The 16,043-nt window shown below is 35.8% G+C and overlaps 1 protein-coding gene across 3 annotated transcripts in view; it reads left to right on the top strand.

The window, feature by feature from the left end:
- Nucleotides 1-16,043, top strand: part of THSD7A (thrombospondin type 1 domain containing 7A) — a 437,500-nt gene that overhangs the window by 370,450 nt on the left and 51,007 nt on the right. For all 3 annotated transcript variants that reach the window (XM_053897780.1, XM_053897781.1, XM_053897779.1), the window contains one exon: nt 629-892. In XM_053897780.1, the coding sequence (XP_053753755.1) occupies nt 629-892 (264 nt within the window). The remainder of the gene's footprint in view (nt 1-628; nt 893-16,043) is intronic.

Genomic DNA, 16,043 nt, shown 5'->3' with positions numbered 1-16,043 from the left:
TAAAAGGGAATTTATTTAGATTTACATGCAAACCATTTCTAGTATTTTTATTCTGACACTAAATATCTTCACTGTGAATATTATTGAATATTATTTACTACAGTAATCACCAAGTATGCAAAAATGATTACTCTTCAGTAACAATGAAAGATGCAAGGTAATGACTAGAAAAGTAAATATCAAAATCTCATTTTCTGAATTGTAATCCTACATAACCATAGTATCTATTTGGAATTAACAAAAAAGCTGTGCAGTCCAGTGCAGTGACTCTCTCTCCGTTTCATATTTTGGCACCTAACGTAAAGGAGTGATTTATACAATTACCTTCACTGAAAGCACATGAGCATTTGAAAGGATTTTAATCAAAGAGTATAAAATTCAGCACAACAGTTAATGCTTTTTGTGAAATGGCTATTTTGAAATGAGAAAATAAGAAAAAATTTACTATGCAAAGCACTCAGGACTAATAACAGGCTACAGAGCAAGCACTGTGGAGTGAGAAAATAGCTTTCATTAATAGGCTACTGTTGAATATGGTTAAAAATGGAGAAAGGAACTTTAGGGAAGGAGGAAAATTAGGGATGCTTGAAATTAATAATGATATTTTCCAACTTAAATTTTTTCACAGGAAAAAGTAAAAAGAAGGAAAAATGTAAAAATTCTCATTTGTACCCCCTGATTGAGACTCAGTATTGTCCTTGTGACAAGTATAATGCACAGCCTGTGGGGAACTGGTCAGACTGCATTTTACCAGAGGGGAAAGTGGAAGTGTTGCTGGGAATGAAAGCACAAGGAGATATCAAGGAATGTGGTCAAGGGTATCGTTACCAAGCAATGGCATGCTACGACCAAAATGGCAGGCTCGTGGAAACGTCCAGATGTAACAGTCATGGTAATCCAATTTTTCTTTGGTGTTACGTGTTTGCTGTCTGTCTTGGGGGGTGGAGGTAAAATGAACATGGATCAGAATGGAGGGACATAAAGGTTTACAGAAGTGTGCTGTAAATGGAACATTTGGGGGGCACCATGCTGTATGTATATTATTTACGTGTAACAGGACATTCAAAGGCATTTGTCTTGTTGTCCAGAAGTTGGCAACTAAATCCCCAAAGTTGGTGTCAAGGAAACCTTACAGTGCCAAAAACCTCTCTTGGTACTGATCACAAGTCCTTGAATAGGCCCAATGACCCACCACAAGTCTGTGTGTGGAAAAAGAGGGAGGAAGAGAGGAGATTTGAATTTATTCTGACAAAGTTATAAACTAGACAGGCTTCTAATAACCAAACTGGAGAAATTTACAATATGCCTGAAATGTCATTAAGTGGCAGAAAAGAAAGACTGAAAGCCATAATTAGTGAAAACTCAAATTGCTGTTGTTTATTCCTCATTGTGTTGAAATTAGCCAAAAAGTGGGGGGTTGGGAGGGGGGGTACAGAAAAGAAAAAGAAGAAAAGAAAAATGCACCTACTCTTAATTGTGCCCACTTTAGTTTTCTAAATCAAACACAGTGATAATACTTGAGTTGCCAAAGGTTGTGAAGAGTGGCCATCTTTGACCAGAGTATGTAGTAAATTCTTTGGTTCTAAGTCTTAATATGGTAGTCCTTGAGCAATATTTCTCCATTATTCCTTTATTTTAATACATCTGTCTTTTTATATTGGACTGAGACTAGTTTACAGTGGATCAGCCTGAATCACAGATGCCATATATTTGCAAACACTGGACAATGATCCTCCCACCTTCTTCATGGAGGTGACCTGAGAAAGAGGAGTTGCTAGGAGATAGGGACAAGGCAGTTACCTTCCAACCCTGCTGAAATAGCTTCTATTAGAGCAGCACTCTTCCAGTTTTATTATATGGTTTAGGAAACAACATGATCTAATAGGACCATCTCCATTCCATCAAAGTATCATTGGTGACACATTTATTGGAATCTCTTAAACTTCTCCCCACAGAGAAGTTTCCAAAAATTGTTTCCTTTTATTTTCCATCTGGTCTGATAATTCCTCCTTCATTGACCAAAGTCTAGTGATAATTGGTCCAAAGACTCCATAACACTGAAGCCCTAGGCATAAGTATTTTTTAGGTTAACGTACTCAGGTTAATGCATCCCTAACCTTAATATATTCAATGTATTTAGAAAAACAACTGCAAAAGAAAAAAGAATTTATTATTTATAATAGGTACACTTTGAGATACATGTGTAAGAGTGACTGAATATTTTATTCTCTGTATCAGTAACATAGGTACTGTAAATTAGATACCAGGAAAAATGTAAATGCACTGGCCATTCTGAGATGATATGATAATGTAAAAGATCATAATTAGTCATTAAAATGTAAAATTGAAGACAACTTTTAAAAATACATTTCTCCTGGAATGTAGCTTATAAGTGTTTGCTCACACTTTAAATTATCATGCCTAGTGAATCACCAAGATAATCATTTGTTTTTAACATAACCTTTGAGTTTTCAGAATGACTTTTGTATATTCTCACTTTTATCCAGATCTGTTAATTAGATGCAGGAGAATGTCAGTAAGCCAGTTAACAGTTGACCTAATTTTTAGAAAAAAAACCTTATGAATTCATATCTTATGAATCTCACAGAAATGATCACTTAAAAAAGTAAAAGTACAAAAATAATAGAAATTGTCCAAAGGCAATAGACTTCCTACCTTAGCATCGTTGTCAATTCAAAGCATGAAGAATGTAGTACTGTATTCTAGAAGGAAAGCACATATAGGAAAAAGATTCCAGACAACACTGAACTTCATGGGGATTGTGGGAGAATCTAAGACCCTTAACTAAGTAAAAGGCTCCAGTTTAGCTCCTTGTGTCCGTCCAACATCATGTCTTTCTCATTAAACCTGATCTGTGATAGATGTCCGGTGGGATACTTTAGTATTTACCAATATATTTACTCAAAATGAAGTCCAGGGAAATTGAATCTCTGTCGCCTGATTTCTTTGCAAATTACTACTTTGCTTCTGTATGTTCTATCAGTTCTGATGGTGTTGGTGGAATACTCTAACTTTGGTGTTCTTTTTGAGGCACACTCTAAATTAGTCTCTATGACCACTGCCTTCTCTCAGCTAAACTGGCTTTCTAGATGGATGGTAGAAAAATGGCTTTCAAGAAAAAGTCTCTTTCTGCCTTCAGTTTAAACATAGAATTGACCCCCACATGTATGCAGTGCAAAGACACTAATCTCCTGTTCAATAGTGGCCTGGGGGCATTTCTGTTTTATCTGTGCTGTCCATCTGTGGAGCACGTTATCAGTTATACTGATAAAACAGTTTGACTTCCCCAGTTTAATTATATTATTGTAGGCCATTTCCCATGTGGTCACCATTTTTTAATGTCTTAATAACCTTAAGGCACAGTTCTTTTATGTCTGGAAGTCTTTGCAGTAGCAAACTTTGTACTGAAAAATGATAGACCTGTTATACCAGGCTTGGGTTATTGGACCCAGCGACGGTAGAAACAAGGCTGCACCCAAAATTTAAAGGCACAGGCATGGATTTATTGGGGCAGCAGCTGCAGCCAAAGGGGAGACACAATCTCTGCAGGTGTCAGGCATGCAAAGGTCTCAGAACAACAGCCAGGGAAAGTTTTAAAGGAGTTGAGGTGGGAAAGCAGTAATATGCTTAACCATGTAGGGGCCACAAATCCTAGGAAAGCAGACACGCACGTGCAGTTGACAAAACTTGCTTCTTTGTACATTGTGTGTTTCATTTGCAAGTTAAGTCTCCACCTCTGGGCAAGTTTTTTCACATTAAGAAGAGTGGAAAAGCTTAAAGAAGGTAGAATTTGGGGGCTATTCCATCTCAGGTGAGTTTAAACCAATCTGGGCTTTCTCCTTGGTCCCTGCTTGCTCTGCAGGGAAAACTGTCACATGCCGCAGGGAGTGTCCCAGGTGCATATGGGCTTGTTCCCAAGGTCCCTGACTGTCTCATAACCATATTCAAAAATCAGATCTTAGTGTATACCTTGGGAGTCACATAAATGTTAACCCATCTGATACATGCTATGAGATATAATTCCTAGTGATATATCAATATGTTTGAGGGCATTTGTCCTAAGAGCATGATATGAAATATGTATATTTATTTTTTGTGTGAAATCTTAGATGGTGTCAATGTAGCAACAGATTTTTTTAAACTTATTTATTTTAATAGAGAAAGGGAAAGAGCAGAGAGCACACATGCACGTGGGAGGGGAAGAGAGAAAGGGAGAGAGAATCCCAAATAAGCTCAGCATTGTCAGCGCAGAGCCAAATGTGGGGCTCAAACTCACAAACCATGAGATCATGACCTGAGCTGAAATCAAGAGTCAGACACTTAATCGACTGAGCATCCAGGCGCCCTGAGATTTTAAATCATTCAAAAACCAAATCATACATTTTCTATTCACTGCCAGAACACTCTTGATAATTTTAATTGATCAGGGGCGGGGGGCGGTGCCCGGGTGGCTCAGTCTTGGTTAAGCATCTGCCTTCAGCTCAGGTCATGATTTCGCGGTTTGTGGATTGAAGCCCTGTATCAGGTTCTCTCTGTTGTCCACAGGGATCCTGCTTGGGATCCTCTGTACCCCTCTCTCTCTGCCGCTCTCCCGCTCCCTCTCTCTCTACTTCCTCTCTTCCTCTCTTCCTCTCTCTCCCTCTCTCTCCCTCTCTCTCCCTCTCTTCCTCTCTCTCCCTCTCTGCCTCTCTCTCTCTCAAAAATAAATCAATAAAAATTTTAAAAAATATCTTAACTGATTGGTTCATTAGAAATTTGAGTGACTACATAGTACCAGGCACTTCTCAAGTTAATCACTTAAAGTTTCACAGAACAAGAGTTAGAATTTCTGGAACTTTTAAACATCATTATATTACTTAGTCTTAATATTTTAAAGAACCTTAAAGATAAACTAACTTATGTAAAATGCATGTATACATGACTTCCATTTATATTTAAATGATAGAGTTTTATCATGGGCCCCTCAACCATACTCCTCTTTCCCCAACCCCCTTATCCTGTTCTACATTTTGTATTTCTAAAGTGTGTATCATTGTATAACCATATCATATAATTTACTTGTTGTGTTTATTTATGTTGTATCTCCTGAACAAGAATGGAGATTGATGAGGATATCATAGACTGTTTTATTCACTGATGTGTCCCAACCCCCTGGAACAGTAAGGGCTCAATATTTGTAGAGTGGATGAATGAGTGAACTAGAGAGAATTTTTGCAGTTGTAGCTGATCCACAGTCAGGCTTCAGTTGTTTCTTTTTTCCGGACAGTATTCTTCCCTCTGTGTCACATTTCTGGGAAATAATCAAACAGATTTTTGAGAATAGCTAAGATCTTTAGAATAAGAGTGATACATGCCATAAGCTTTCTATGTGGTATTCATCAAATATTTGTGCTTCTATCTACCTACTAAATAAGAGAAGAAATAATAATCACATACCTATTCTACTGAATTAGCCCTGTGATATCAATATTAAAATCTCTTTATTTCCATTCGAAGCTTATCAAGAGTTGCCTGATTTGTACAACACTAGATTTGGACAACACCTTCACCTCCTGGTTTATATTAGTAATTGTAGCAACTTACCCAACCCTTGTTTACAACTTTAATTGGTAGTGTGGGATGTTTATTGACCTCTCTTTGTTTCTAAAACTCATATTTTTCCTTGAAAAGTAGAAACAGCATTTCTATTTGAGTTATGTGGAAGGGATACTTTGAAGGTGAATTGGATAAAGTATTAAAATGCCAGGTGTTCAAATCTTGAGCTCTAAGAGCTACATAATTCCTTCCAGACACTTCGCTTCAGTCTTTACCTTCAGAAAGTTTATCTTTGCTATATCTCATAGGCAGTTTAAGCCATAGTGTACTACCAACACATATTCTAAAACTCAATTACATTTTTGATGTTTTATCATCTCTTAATATCAAGTTAACAGAAAGGCACATCTGATCTGATTGTTCTTTCTCAGCCCAGGACATTTAATATATGTTGCTCTCCTATTGCGTAAGAGTAATATATTGCTATAAATACCTATCAAATACTTGATAACATGTAGAAACTATGAAGAAACTTAACAATAAGCTGTTAGGTTAAATTACCTTATCACCAAATGTTTTCCTAAAGCTCCAGATAGCAACTGTTTTAGGCTTTGTGGACCAAAATGTCTCTGACACAAGTATCCAACTCTGCAGTTACAGCATGAAAGCAGCCATAGACAGTATGTGAGTGAGTGCCATGAGTGCATGGCATCACTCTGTTCCAGTAAAACTTTATGTACAAAAACAGGCTGTCAGGGGCACCTGGGTGGCTTGGTCGGTTAAGCGTCCGACTTCGGCTCAGGTCATGATCTCACGGTCCGTGAGTTCGAGCCCCCCGTCGGGCTCTGTGCTGACAGCTCAGAGCCTGGAGCCTGTTTCAGATTCTATGTCTCCCTCTCTCTCTGCCCCTCCCCTGTTCATGCTCTGTCTCTTTCTGTCTCAAAAATAAATAAACGTTAAAAAAAATTAAATTCAAAAACAGGCTGTCAGCCTGGGCTGTCATTTGCCAACTGGCATCTAATCCTTTGCTGCTCAAAATGTGGTCTATAGACCAGCAGCGTAGACCTCACAGGGAAACCATTGGAAATGCAGAAATTCAACCCACATTACAGACCTACTGAGTCAGAATCTGCATTTTGACAGGATCCCAGGGAGCTCTACTACACATTTTTTTTTAATTTACCATCTTTTATTTTACTTTTTTATTTTTTAAAAAAGTAAGCTCTACACCCATCTTAGGACATAAATTCACAACCCCAGCATCAAGAGTATCATGCTCTACCAACTGAGCTAGCCAGGTGCCTTACACGTTTCAGGTTCAAGGATTACTTTACTGGATCATGCAGACCCTTCCAGGGTTTGGTAGCAATGTGAGCCTAAATCTTTGTAAGATTGTTTGCATTGAGCAAAACAACCCACACCTCCCATGTGATAGTTCACTTGATTACCAGTTGTGGGGAAGAGAACATTAGGAGATTTATCTATCTATCTATCTATCTATCTATCTGTCAATTTATAAGGATGGGTCTTCATAAAGTGAATGTCTACTTAGGTATGATTTTGAAAACCAAATGAGTCTATAGGACCCTCTGTGGAACACATATTGGCAATTTGATCATTGCCAGTACTCAATGTACAAATAAATTTTAGTTTAAGAGCATGTACTTCTAAGACATTGTGTGGAACTCAGGGTATATCTGATAAAAAATGATAATGAATATGGGGAAAGTAGATTCTGAGGATAACCTACATAAGCAGTCAACCATAATATAACTAGAATGGATTACTTTTGCAATGGAATTCTATTAGAACGTTATGTAAGTTCAAAATTAGAGGTTAATTTTAAAGAAACAAAATTTAATGAGAATTTTTTTCTTATCATGGTGGATGATTTGAGGAAGAGCATGTTTAATTAAACCAGGCATAAAAGGCAATAAATAGGGTCCTTTAAACAAGCTGAAATGGAGTGCTAAGTTCTCTGAAAAGCTTTTCTCGTTGGTCATATTTATTTAGTGTCTAATTCATATCAGAATTCTTTCATTTGACCGTACAGGTACTGCTAGTATTACGTTCACAGTTATCATTCTCAATGGAGATCTTTTTCGTTTTAAATGTAAAAGAGAGGCAGGGTTTGAGGGACAGACTTTTCCTGAGGTAATAGTTGCAAGTTTGAAAGAGCCAGGGGAAGAAGGAAAGGGCTACTGTGGATACTGAGTACAAAAATAAAGTGATTGCCTAGGGTCAAATTTAAATAAGGTGTGGATACCATCGTCCTTCTCCACCAGGCTCCCTGAAGGAGGACTGTGGAAGTGTTGAAGGAGAGACTTTCATTGGAAAATTTCCTGCAGCTACCATTCATGTCATGTGTGACAGAAAAACATCTGGTGTTATTTAGTTCTCTGGGCTCCATGTCCCAGAGACCTCAACTCATCTATTACCTCATAACATGGTTTTCAAACTGGGCTCCATGGAGTCCCTCAGGCCATGCTGTCAAACATCGCCTCCAATAAATTCCATACACTTATTGGGCTTTCTTTTCAGCGTTTTGGAAAGAAAATGCTCTGCTTAAAATAAATTTAACTACCAAAAATAGTTCATTATTTGCAATACTTTTAAAAAAGGAATTTTGATCTTTGCCTTAACAACTTCTGCCGTTGTATTTTACTCCACACCCTTTCCCTAGGCCTCTGACCCCTTGTTCTCCTAATGCATTAGAGAAGTCATAACATTAGTCTTCAACAAATGATTAAAGTGGTAATCTTGCCGATATCTGTGGCAGTTTTATTGATTTAACTGTAGAGCTGTTCATTCCTTATGTTATAAGATTTCATAATTCATAAAGATACTGAATGACCTGTGTGAATCCACATAAAGATTCTTGTTGTTTTAGTAATCCAAAATCCCTACAAATCCAAAATAGTTTTAAAGTTCCGTATCCCATTAATTGAGTTTAGTCTCATTCCTACGATGTGGGTCTTTTACGACTTGAAAGCATCATAAAAATAGTCATATAGTGAACAAGGTTTATGCACAAGGAATTTTTCATAAGTTCATAAGATATATATATATATATATATATATATATATATATATACACACACACACACACACACACACACACACATACACATACACATAAGCCCTGTCTGTGGGCTCAGAAAACTACCTGAAAACACATGAAAACATTTATGGGCATTTTAAATTTAAATTTTGAAGAAAAATCTTTACTTGCAGTTACTCTCCCTATTTATCGCATTTCTTCATAGTTGCCCTGAAATCCAATTTAGCTCTTACAAGAAATTTTAGTTAATTTGGATAAAAACAAAGTTGATTCTTCTTATGGTCTTTTTAAAGTGCCATAAAAAAGCCCTTAAAATATTTATTCACATAACAGTTTCTCCTCCCTTTGCCATAAGCTTGACCTTTTAAGCTTTAAAACTTTAAAGTAAATATAAGTTAAGAAAAAACAATTTTTTTAAGTTCAGGAGATTTGATTTTTTTTTTTTTTGTTTATTCACTTTTGCTTTTTTTTCTGTATCTGGAAATGGACCTGGAATGTCCTACTTTTTCCATATGAAAACTCGGTACAGCTCAAAACATGAATCCAAGTTTAATGCATTATAATTATAACCTATCTGAATTATCTATCTCTTACTGGTTCAGTGAGATGCTATAGAAGAAAGTCAGTATAGGAATGCAGTATCTGTGGCTTTCTCCTAGAGATTCACAGTTCATATCAGCAAAAAAGGAAAACCCAGGGTAAAGAGAACTGTTTAATTTAAATGCAGCAATTTTCCAACTTGACCACTGAAATGTTTTTTTGTTAAAATTCTTTTTAACACTTATTAGAATCCAACAAACTAATGTTTAAAAGATCATCCTTTGGAACTACTTCTCTGGCAGTATATAGTTTTCATTTGTTGAAAGAAAAATGCCCCGCATTGAATCACATTAAAAATAAATCATCTAATAAGTTTCAGAGTTAATTTATTTCTCATTACTTCATGATCTCAACACTTCATCAAATATGTTTATGTCGCTGACAAAGCCTTACTCCAAAAGTGAGCTTTTTAATACTTATCTCTCACTTTTAATACAGTATTAGTTAAAATTATAAATGTTAAATCTGTGGAAAAGGTCCATAAATGCTTTAATGCATATAATTATTCCCAAGGCTTTTATTTTGGTTGAATAAGTAAACTACAGGTACAGGTTCTTATATAAATAAGTTTATTTACTTTTTAAATAGAATGTATGTCTGAAAGTACAATGAAATTCTGGCACCAACTACTTGGAGTTAGGCCCAACTCCTCCAGTTAAAGGCTTAGTCCTTCACAAGACTGCTCTCATTTCAGACATCAGCTGCAAGTTCAGGGGTCCCCAGTTACTACTGATAAGCTGGCTACAATTTTGGAGGTTCCTACAACCCCCCAGGTTCCACTGGAACAGCTCAGAGAACTTAGGGAAAGCACTATATAGTTGACCTTTGAACAACATGAGTTTAACTGTGTGGGTCCACTTATACACGGATTTGTTTCAATAAATATAGTATAGTACTGTAAGCATATTTTTCTTCCTTATGATTTTCTTAGAATTTTCCTTTGTTTAGCTTACTTTATTGTAAGAATATACAATATAATATACACAGGGTACAAAATGTGTGTTAATCAACTCTTTATGTTATCTGTAAGACTTCTAGTCAACAGTAGGCTATTAGTAGTTAAGTTTTGGGGGAGTCAACATTATGCAAGTATTTTCAACTGCACTGGGAGTCACCATCCCTACCTCCCATGCTGTTCAGGGTCAACTGGACTTACAAGATAGAGTTTTATTATAGAAAAATGATATAAATCAGAAGTAGCCAAAATAAGAGACACATAGGCAAGCTCTGGGAGGGTCCCAGTCATAAGGCTTCCATGTTCTCTCCCCAAGAAGCCAGGAGGCATCACCCTGTCTACACATCAGTGTGTACTTATCTGCCAGAAAGCTCATGTGAGCTTTGTACCCAGAGTTTTTATTGGGGCTTTATAATGTAGGCATGATTAATCAATTCTTTGGCACATGGTTAAGCTCAATCTACCCACCAAGAGATTGGGTGGATATCATGTGGCTTAAAACCCTGACTCTCTAAATTGGTTTTGTCTTTGTGGTGTAACCAGCACCACGTCCTGAGTCATCTCTTTAACATAAACTCACCTATAGTCCAAGAAGCCACCATGAATAAGAAAGATTCAGAAAATGTCAGGACTTGAAGGCTACCTCCCAGGAATCAAAGACAAAGAACAGCCACATCCCTTATTATACAGCAGAAGGCTTTAGAGTTGGCAATAAGAAATGGTCTTGATAAAAAACTTGTGTGTAGCTGTACCTAAATGAATCTGAATGTGCCTAGTCATTGGGTAACTCCCAGTATCAGAATAAAAACAGCAACAGAACCCCACAACTATTAACACTGATGTTGAAACTTCCTGAGAAAATCTATAAGCACCTAGCAGATATGAAGACATAGGCTTTCATATGTATATAAGTAAATACAAATAAAATTAAAGGAGCATTTCACTGTAGTTATATAAATTTTCCTGAACACTTCATCATGAAAATTTTAATTACCCAATGTAGATTTATAACTTTACATCTACTGGATGTATGAGCTTGAATGGAACATTTGATTAGGGGAGTTTGGCTATAGATAATAATTTGGTTTTTCCATGTTACTGAGTTATCAGTCCTCAATCTATAATTGCAAAAGAATGTTATTTGAGAACTTTTCAATGATTTTTTCAATATTTTTAAACCCACGAGGATAATAAAGTTCTAGCTAATTTTTTCTCATTCCTAACTGCAATCATGTACATATAATATACATTAAAGTAGCAGAGATTTTTGAGGTTGCTTTTGAGATTGATTCAGAAGTTTTAGTTAGAGTGCCAGAGTTGCTCATTCACACAACTGTAAATCAAAACCAACCAATATCTTCCATGTGCTTTTAAAGGGAATTCTTTATCAGCAGTACACCTTTCAGCAACACAATATAGTAATTGTGAAGGTTGTTGAAAGCTATTTTATCTGCTCATTCATAATTCAAATGAAAGAGGTGATGGGATATATCTCAAAGGCAATATGTCCTACGGCTGCCACTTTAAGTCTGCTGGTGTTTTGTATTTATTTCAGTCTGAAAGAGCAATCAGAACAGATATAGGATACAAAAAATATGATCAAAAGTCAGGAGTTTGATTTTCCATGTGTCAAATGCAGTGTTGAAGTGCTGAAAGTTTTAATACCATAATTGTGAAGTCATTTATTTTATTCTAGCATTCCTCAGAAGGCATAAATTGCTACAAGATGCTATCAGTTTATTTAGTCTTAAAATGCATCAAATGTTTCTGTCTTTCCATCCCCTATGATTGTTTGGTGTTAATTGCCCTCAAAAATGATCTTAGCAGAGAAGGCAAGGGAATGCTTATCTAGCAATTTACTAGTAGCATTAAGGATTTTAATTGTGCTAGATAAACATGACAGGCAATTATTGAGTGTTGTTTCATACTAGAAAATAAAAATGGAATGCTAGGCATTATAGTCTTTTGCAGTTTTCTCTTTATGTCAATGCCTAATTTATATCTGTTAACAATTTAATAGGTTGAATTTTATTTGAGAGATGTTTTTAGAATATGCTATTGGAAGATCAGACATAAAAGTTTTATATCTGCTTACTTCATAATACAATGTGAATCAGTCAGAAGTCATACATGTTAAGTATCACTAATGCCATAATACTTCAACAGATAAAATGGAAAGAAAGAATTTCCATTTATCTGTTACTTTGTGAAGTAGTGACATGAACAATCATGTGATTCTCTTTTCAACTCTGAGTACTAAATAACAAAAGGTTAAAAGTTTACTTTTGTAGTCATTTTGAAGGTGGGAAAGTGCAAGTCTTCTCGAAATATTTCAATAATTTATTACCTTTATAACAAGAGATAAAGAAGGGTACTATATCATAATAAAGGGGACAGTCTGAGAATCATATCTAACAATCATAAATATTTATGCCCCTGACATGATAGCACCCAAATATGTAAAACAACTACAAACATAAAGTAACTCATTGATAATAATACACTGATAGTAGCACACTTTACCATCCCATTACATCAATGGACATATCATCTAAACATAAACAGGAAGACAGTGGCTTCGAATGACACACTGGACCACAGTGTGAACTTAACAGATATATTCAGAAAATTCCATCTAAAACAGCAGAATACACATTCTTTTCAAGTTCACATAGGTCATTCTCTAGAACAGATCAGATATCTGTATATACTAATATACAGATATACTAATATCTGATTAGTTTACAAAGCAAGCCTTAACAAATACAAAAAGATTGATGTCATACCATGCACGTTTTCTGACCACAGCACCGTTTTCTGACCACAGCACCTTCTACCTACCGTGAGTGGGTAGAAGTCCACCCAATAAAAAAAAAATCTGAAATGCCACAAATATATGGAGGTTAAACAATGTTCTACTAAACAATGAATGGGTCAACCAGGAAATCAAAGAAGAAATTTTAAAAAATACATGTAAACAAATGAAAATGAAAACACAATGGTCCAAAGCCTTTGGGATGCAGCAAAAGTGGTCCTAACAGGGAAGTATATAGCAGTACAGACCTACCTTAAGAAGCAAGAAAAATCTCAAATAAACAACCTAACCTTATACTTAAAAGGGTTAGAAAAAGAACAAACACAAAGCCTAAACCAAGCAGAAGGAAGGAAATAATAAATATTAGAGTAGAAATAAATGATAAAAATAACAACAATAACAACAAAACAATAGAACAGATTAATGAAACTAGGAGTGGTTCTTTGAAAAAACTTACTAAAATTGATACACCTGTATCAAAAAGGAAAGACTTATCAAAAAGAGAAAGTACCCAAGTCAATAAAATCACAAATGAGAGAAGATAACTAACAATGCCACAGAAATACAAATAATTATACAAAATACTATGAAAAATTATATGCCAACGGATTGGACAACCTTGAATAAATGGATAAATTCCTAGAAATATAGGAACAACCAAAACGAAAACAGGAAGAAATAGAAAACTTGAACATACCAATAACCAGCCAAATAATTGAATCAGTAACCAAAAAACTCCCAATAAACAAAGTCCAGGAGCATGGACTCACAGGCAAATTCTTCCAGACATTTAAAGAAGAGTTGATACCTATTCTTTTCAAACTATTCCCAAAAACAGAAAAGGAAGGAAAACTTCCAGACTCCTTCTTTGAGGTCAACATTACCCTGATACCAAAACCAGATAAAGACTCCACTAAAAAAGAGAACAGTAAGCCAATATCCCTGATAAACAGGGATGCAGAAATTCTCAATACCAGACCAGTAAGCCAAATTCAACACTCAGCATTATATACTACATTAATAAAAGAAAGGATAAAAGCCATAGGATTCTCTCGATAGATGCAGAAAAAGCATTTGATAAAGAACAACATCCATTCATGATAAAAACTCTCAACAAAGTTGGGATACAGGGAACATAACATAATAAAGGCCATCTATGAAAAACCCACAGGTAATATCATCCTAAATGGGGAAAAACTGAGAGCTTTTTCTCTACAGTCAGGAACACTGGGGATGTCCACTCTCATCACTGTTACTTAACATACTACTGGAAATCTTAACCATAGCAATCAGACAACAAAAATAAATAAAAAGCATCCAAATCAGTAAGGAAGACGTAAAACTTACACTATTTGCAGATGACATGGTACTCTATATAGAAAACCAGAAAGACTCCACCAAAAATTGCTAGAACTGATACAAGAATTCAGTAAAGTCGCAGGATACAAAATTAATGTACAGAAATCTGTTGCATTTCTATACACCAATAATGAAGCAGAAGAGAGAAAAATTAAGGAATCATTCCCATTTACAAGTGCACCAAAAACAACATGATACCTAGGAATAAACCTAACCAAAGAAGTTAAAGACCTATACTCTGAAAAATATAAAACACCAATGAAAGGAATTCATGAGGACACAAAGCAGTGAAAAAACAGTCCATGCTTATGGATTGGAGGAACAAATATTATTAAAATGTCTATACTACCCAAAGCAATCTACTCATTCAATGAAATCCCTATCAAAATAGCATCAACATTTTTCACAGAGCTAGAACAAACAATCCTAAAACTTGTATGGAACCACAATAGACCCTGAATAGCCAAAGCAATCTTGAAAATCAAATCTGGAGGCATCACAAAACCAGATTTCAAGTTATATTACACAGCTTTAGTGATCAAAGCAGTATGGTACTGGTACAAAAACAGACACATAAAGCAATGGAACAGAAAAGAAAACCCAGAAATGAACCTACAACTATATGGTCAATTAATCTTCAACAAAGCAGGAAAGAATATCCAATGGGAAAAAGTCTTTTCTTTTTTCTTTTTATTATTATTTTTTTTAATGTTTATTTTTGAGACAGAGACAGAGCATGAACAGGGGAGGGGCAGAGAGAGAGGGAGACACAGAATCTGAAACGGGCTCCAGGCTCTGAGCTGTCAGCACAGAACCCGATGCGGGGCTCGAACTCAGGGACCGTGAGATCATGACCTGAGCCAAAGTCGGATGCTTAACCGACTGAGCCACCCAGGCACCCCAAGACAGTCTTTTCAACAAATGGCATTGGGAAAACTGGACCATTTTCTTATACCATACACAAAAATAAATTCAAAGTGGATTAAAAACATAAATGTGAGATATACAACCATAAAAATCTTCAAGGAAAACATAGGCAGCTATTTCTTTGATATCAGCCATAGCAACTTTATGGATATGTCTCCTGAGACAAGGGAAACAAAAGCAAAAATAAACTATTGGAACTACACCAAAATAAAAAGCTTCTGTACAGTGAAGGAGACAATCAACAATTCTAAAAAGCAACCTGTGGAATGAGAGAAGATATTTGCAAATGGCATATCTGATAAAGGGTTAGTATCCAAAATCTATAAAAACTTATCAAACTCAACACCTAAAAAATGAATAATCCAGTTAAAAATGGACAGGAGATGTGAATAGACATTTTTCCAAAGAAGACATACAGATGACCACAGACACATGAGAAGATGCTCAACATCACTGATCATCAGGGAAATACAGATCAAAACAATAATAAGATATTACCTCACACCTGTCAGAATGGCTAAAATCAACAACACAACAAACCAACAAGTATTGGTGAGGATATGGAGAAAAAAAGGAATCCTCCCGCCTTGTTGGTGGGAATGCAAACTGGTGCAGCCACTCTGGAAAACAGTATGGAGGTTCCTCAAAAAAGTGAAAAATAGAACTGTAAAACCCAGCAGTTGCATTACTATGTGTTTACACAAGGAATACAAAAATACAAATTCACAGGGATACATGCACCCCAATGTTTATAGCAACATTATTTACAA

Source organism: Panthera pardus, unplaced genomic scaffold (genome assembly GCF_024362965.1).
Source record: "Panthera pardus isolate Hobbes unplaced genomic scaffold, ASM2436296v1 HiC_scaffold_8, whole genome shotgun sequence".
Taxonomy (NCBI): domain Eukaryota; kingdom Metazoa; phylum Chordata; class Mammalia; order Carnivora; family Felidae; genus Panthera; species Panthera pardus.
This window is presented reverse-complemented; position numbering and strand designations above follow the sequence as displayed.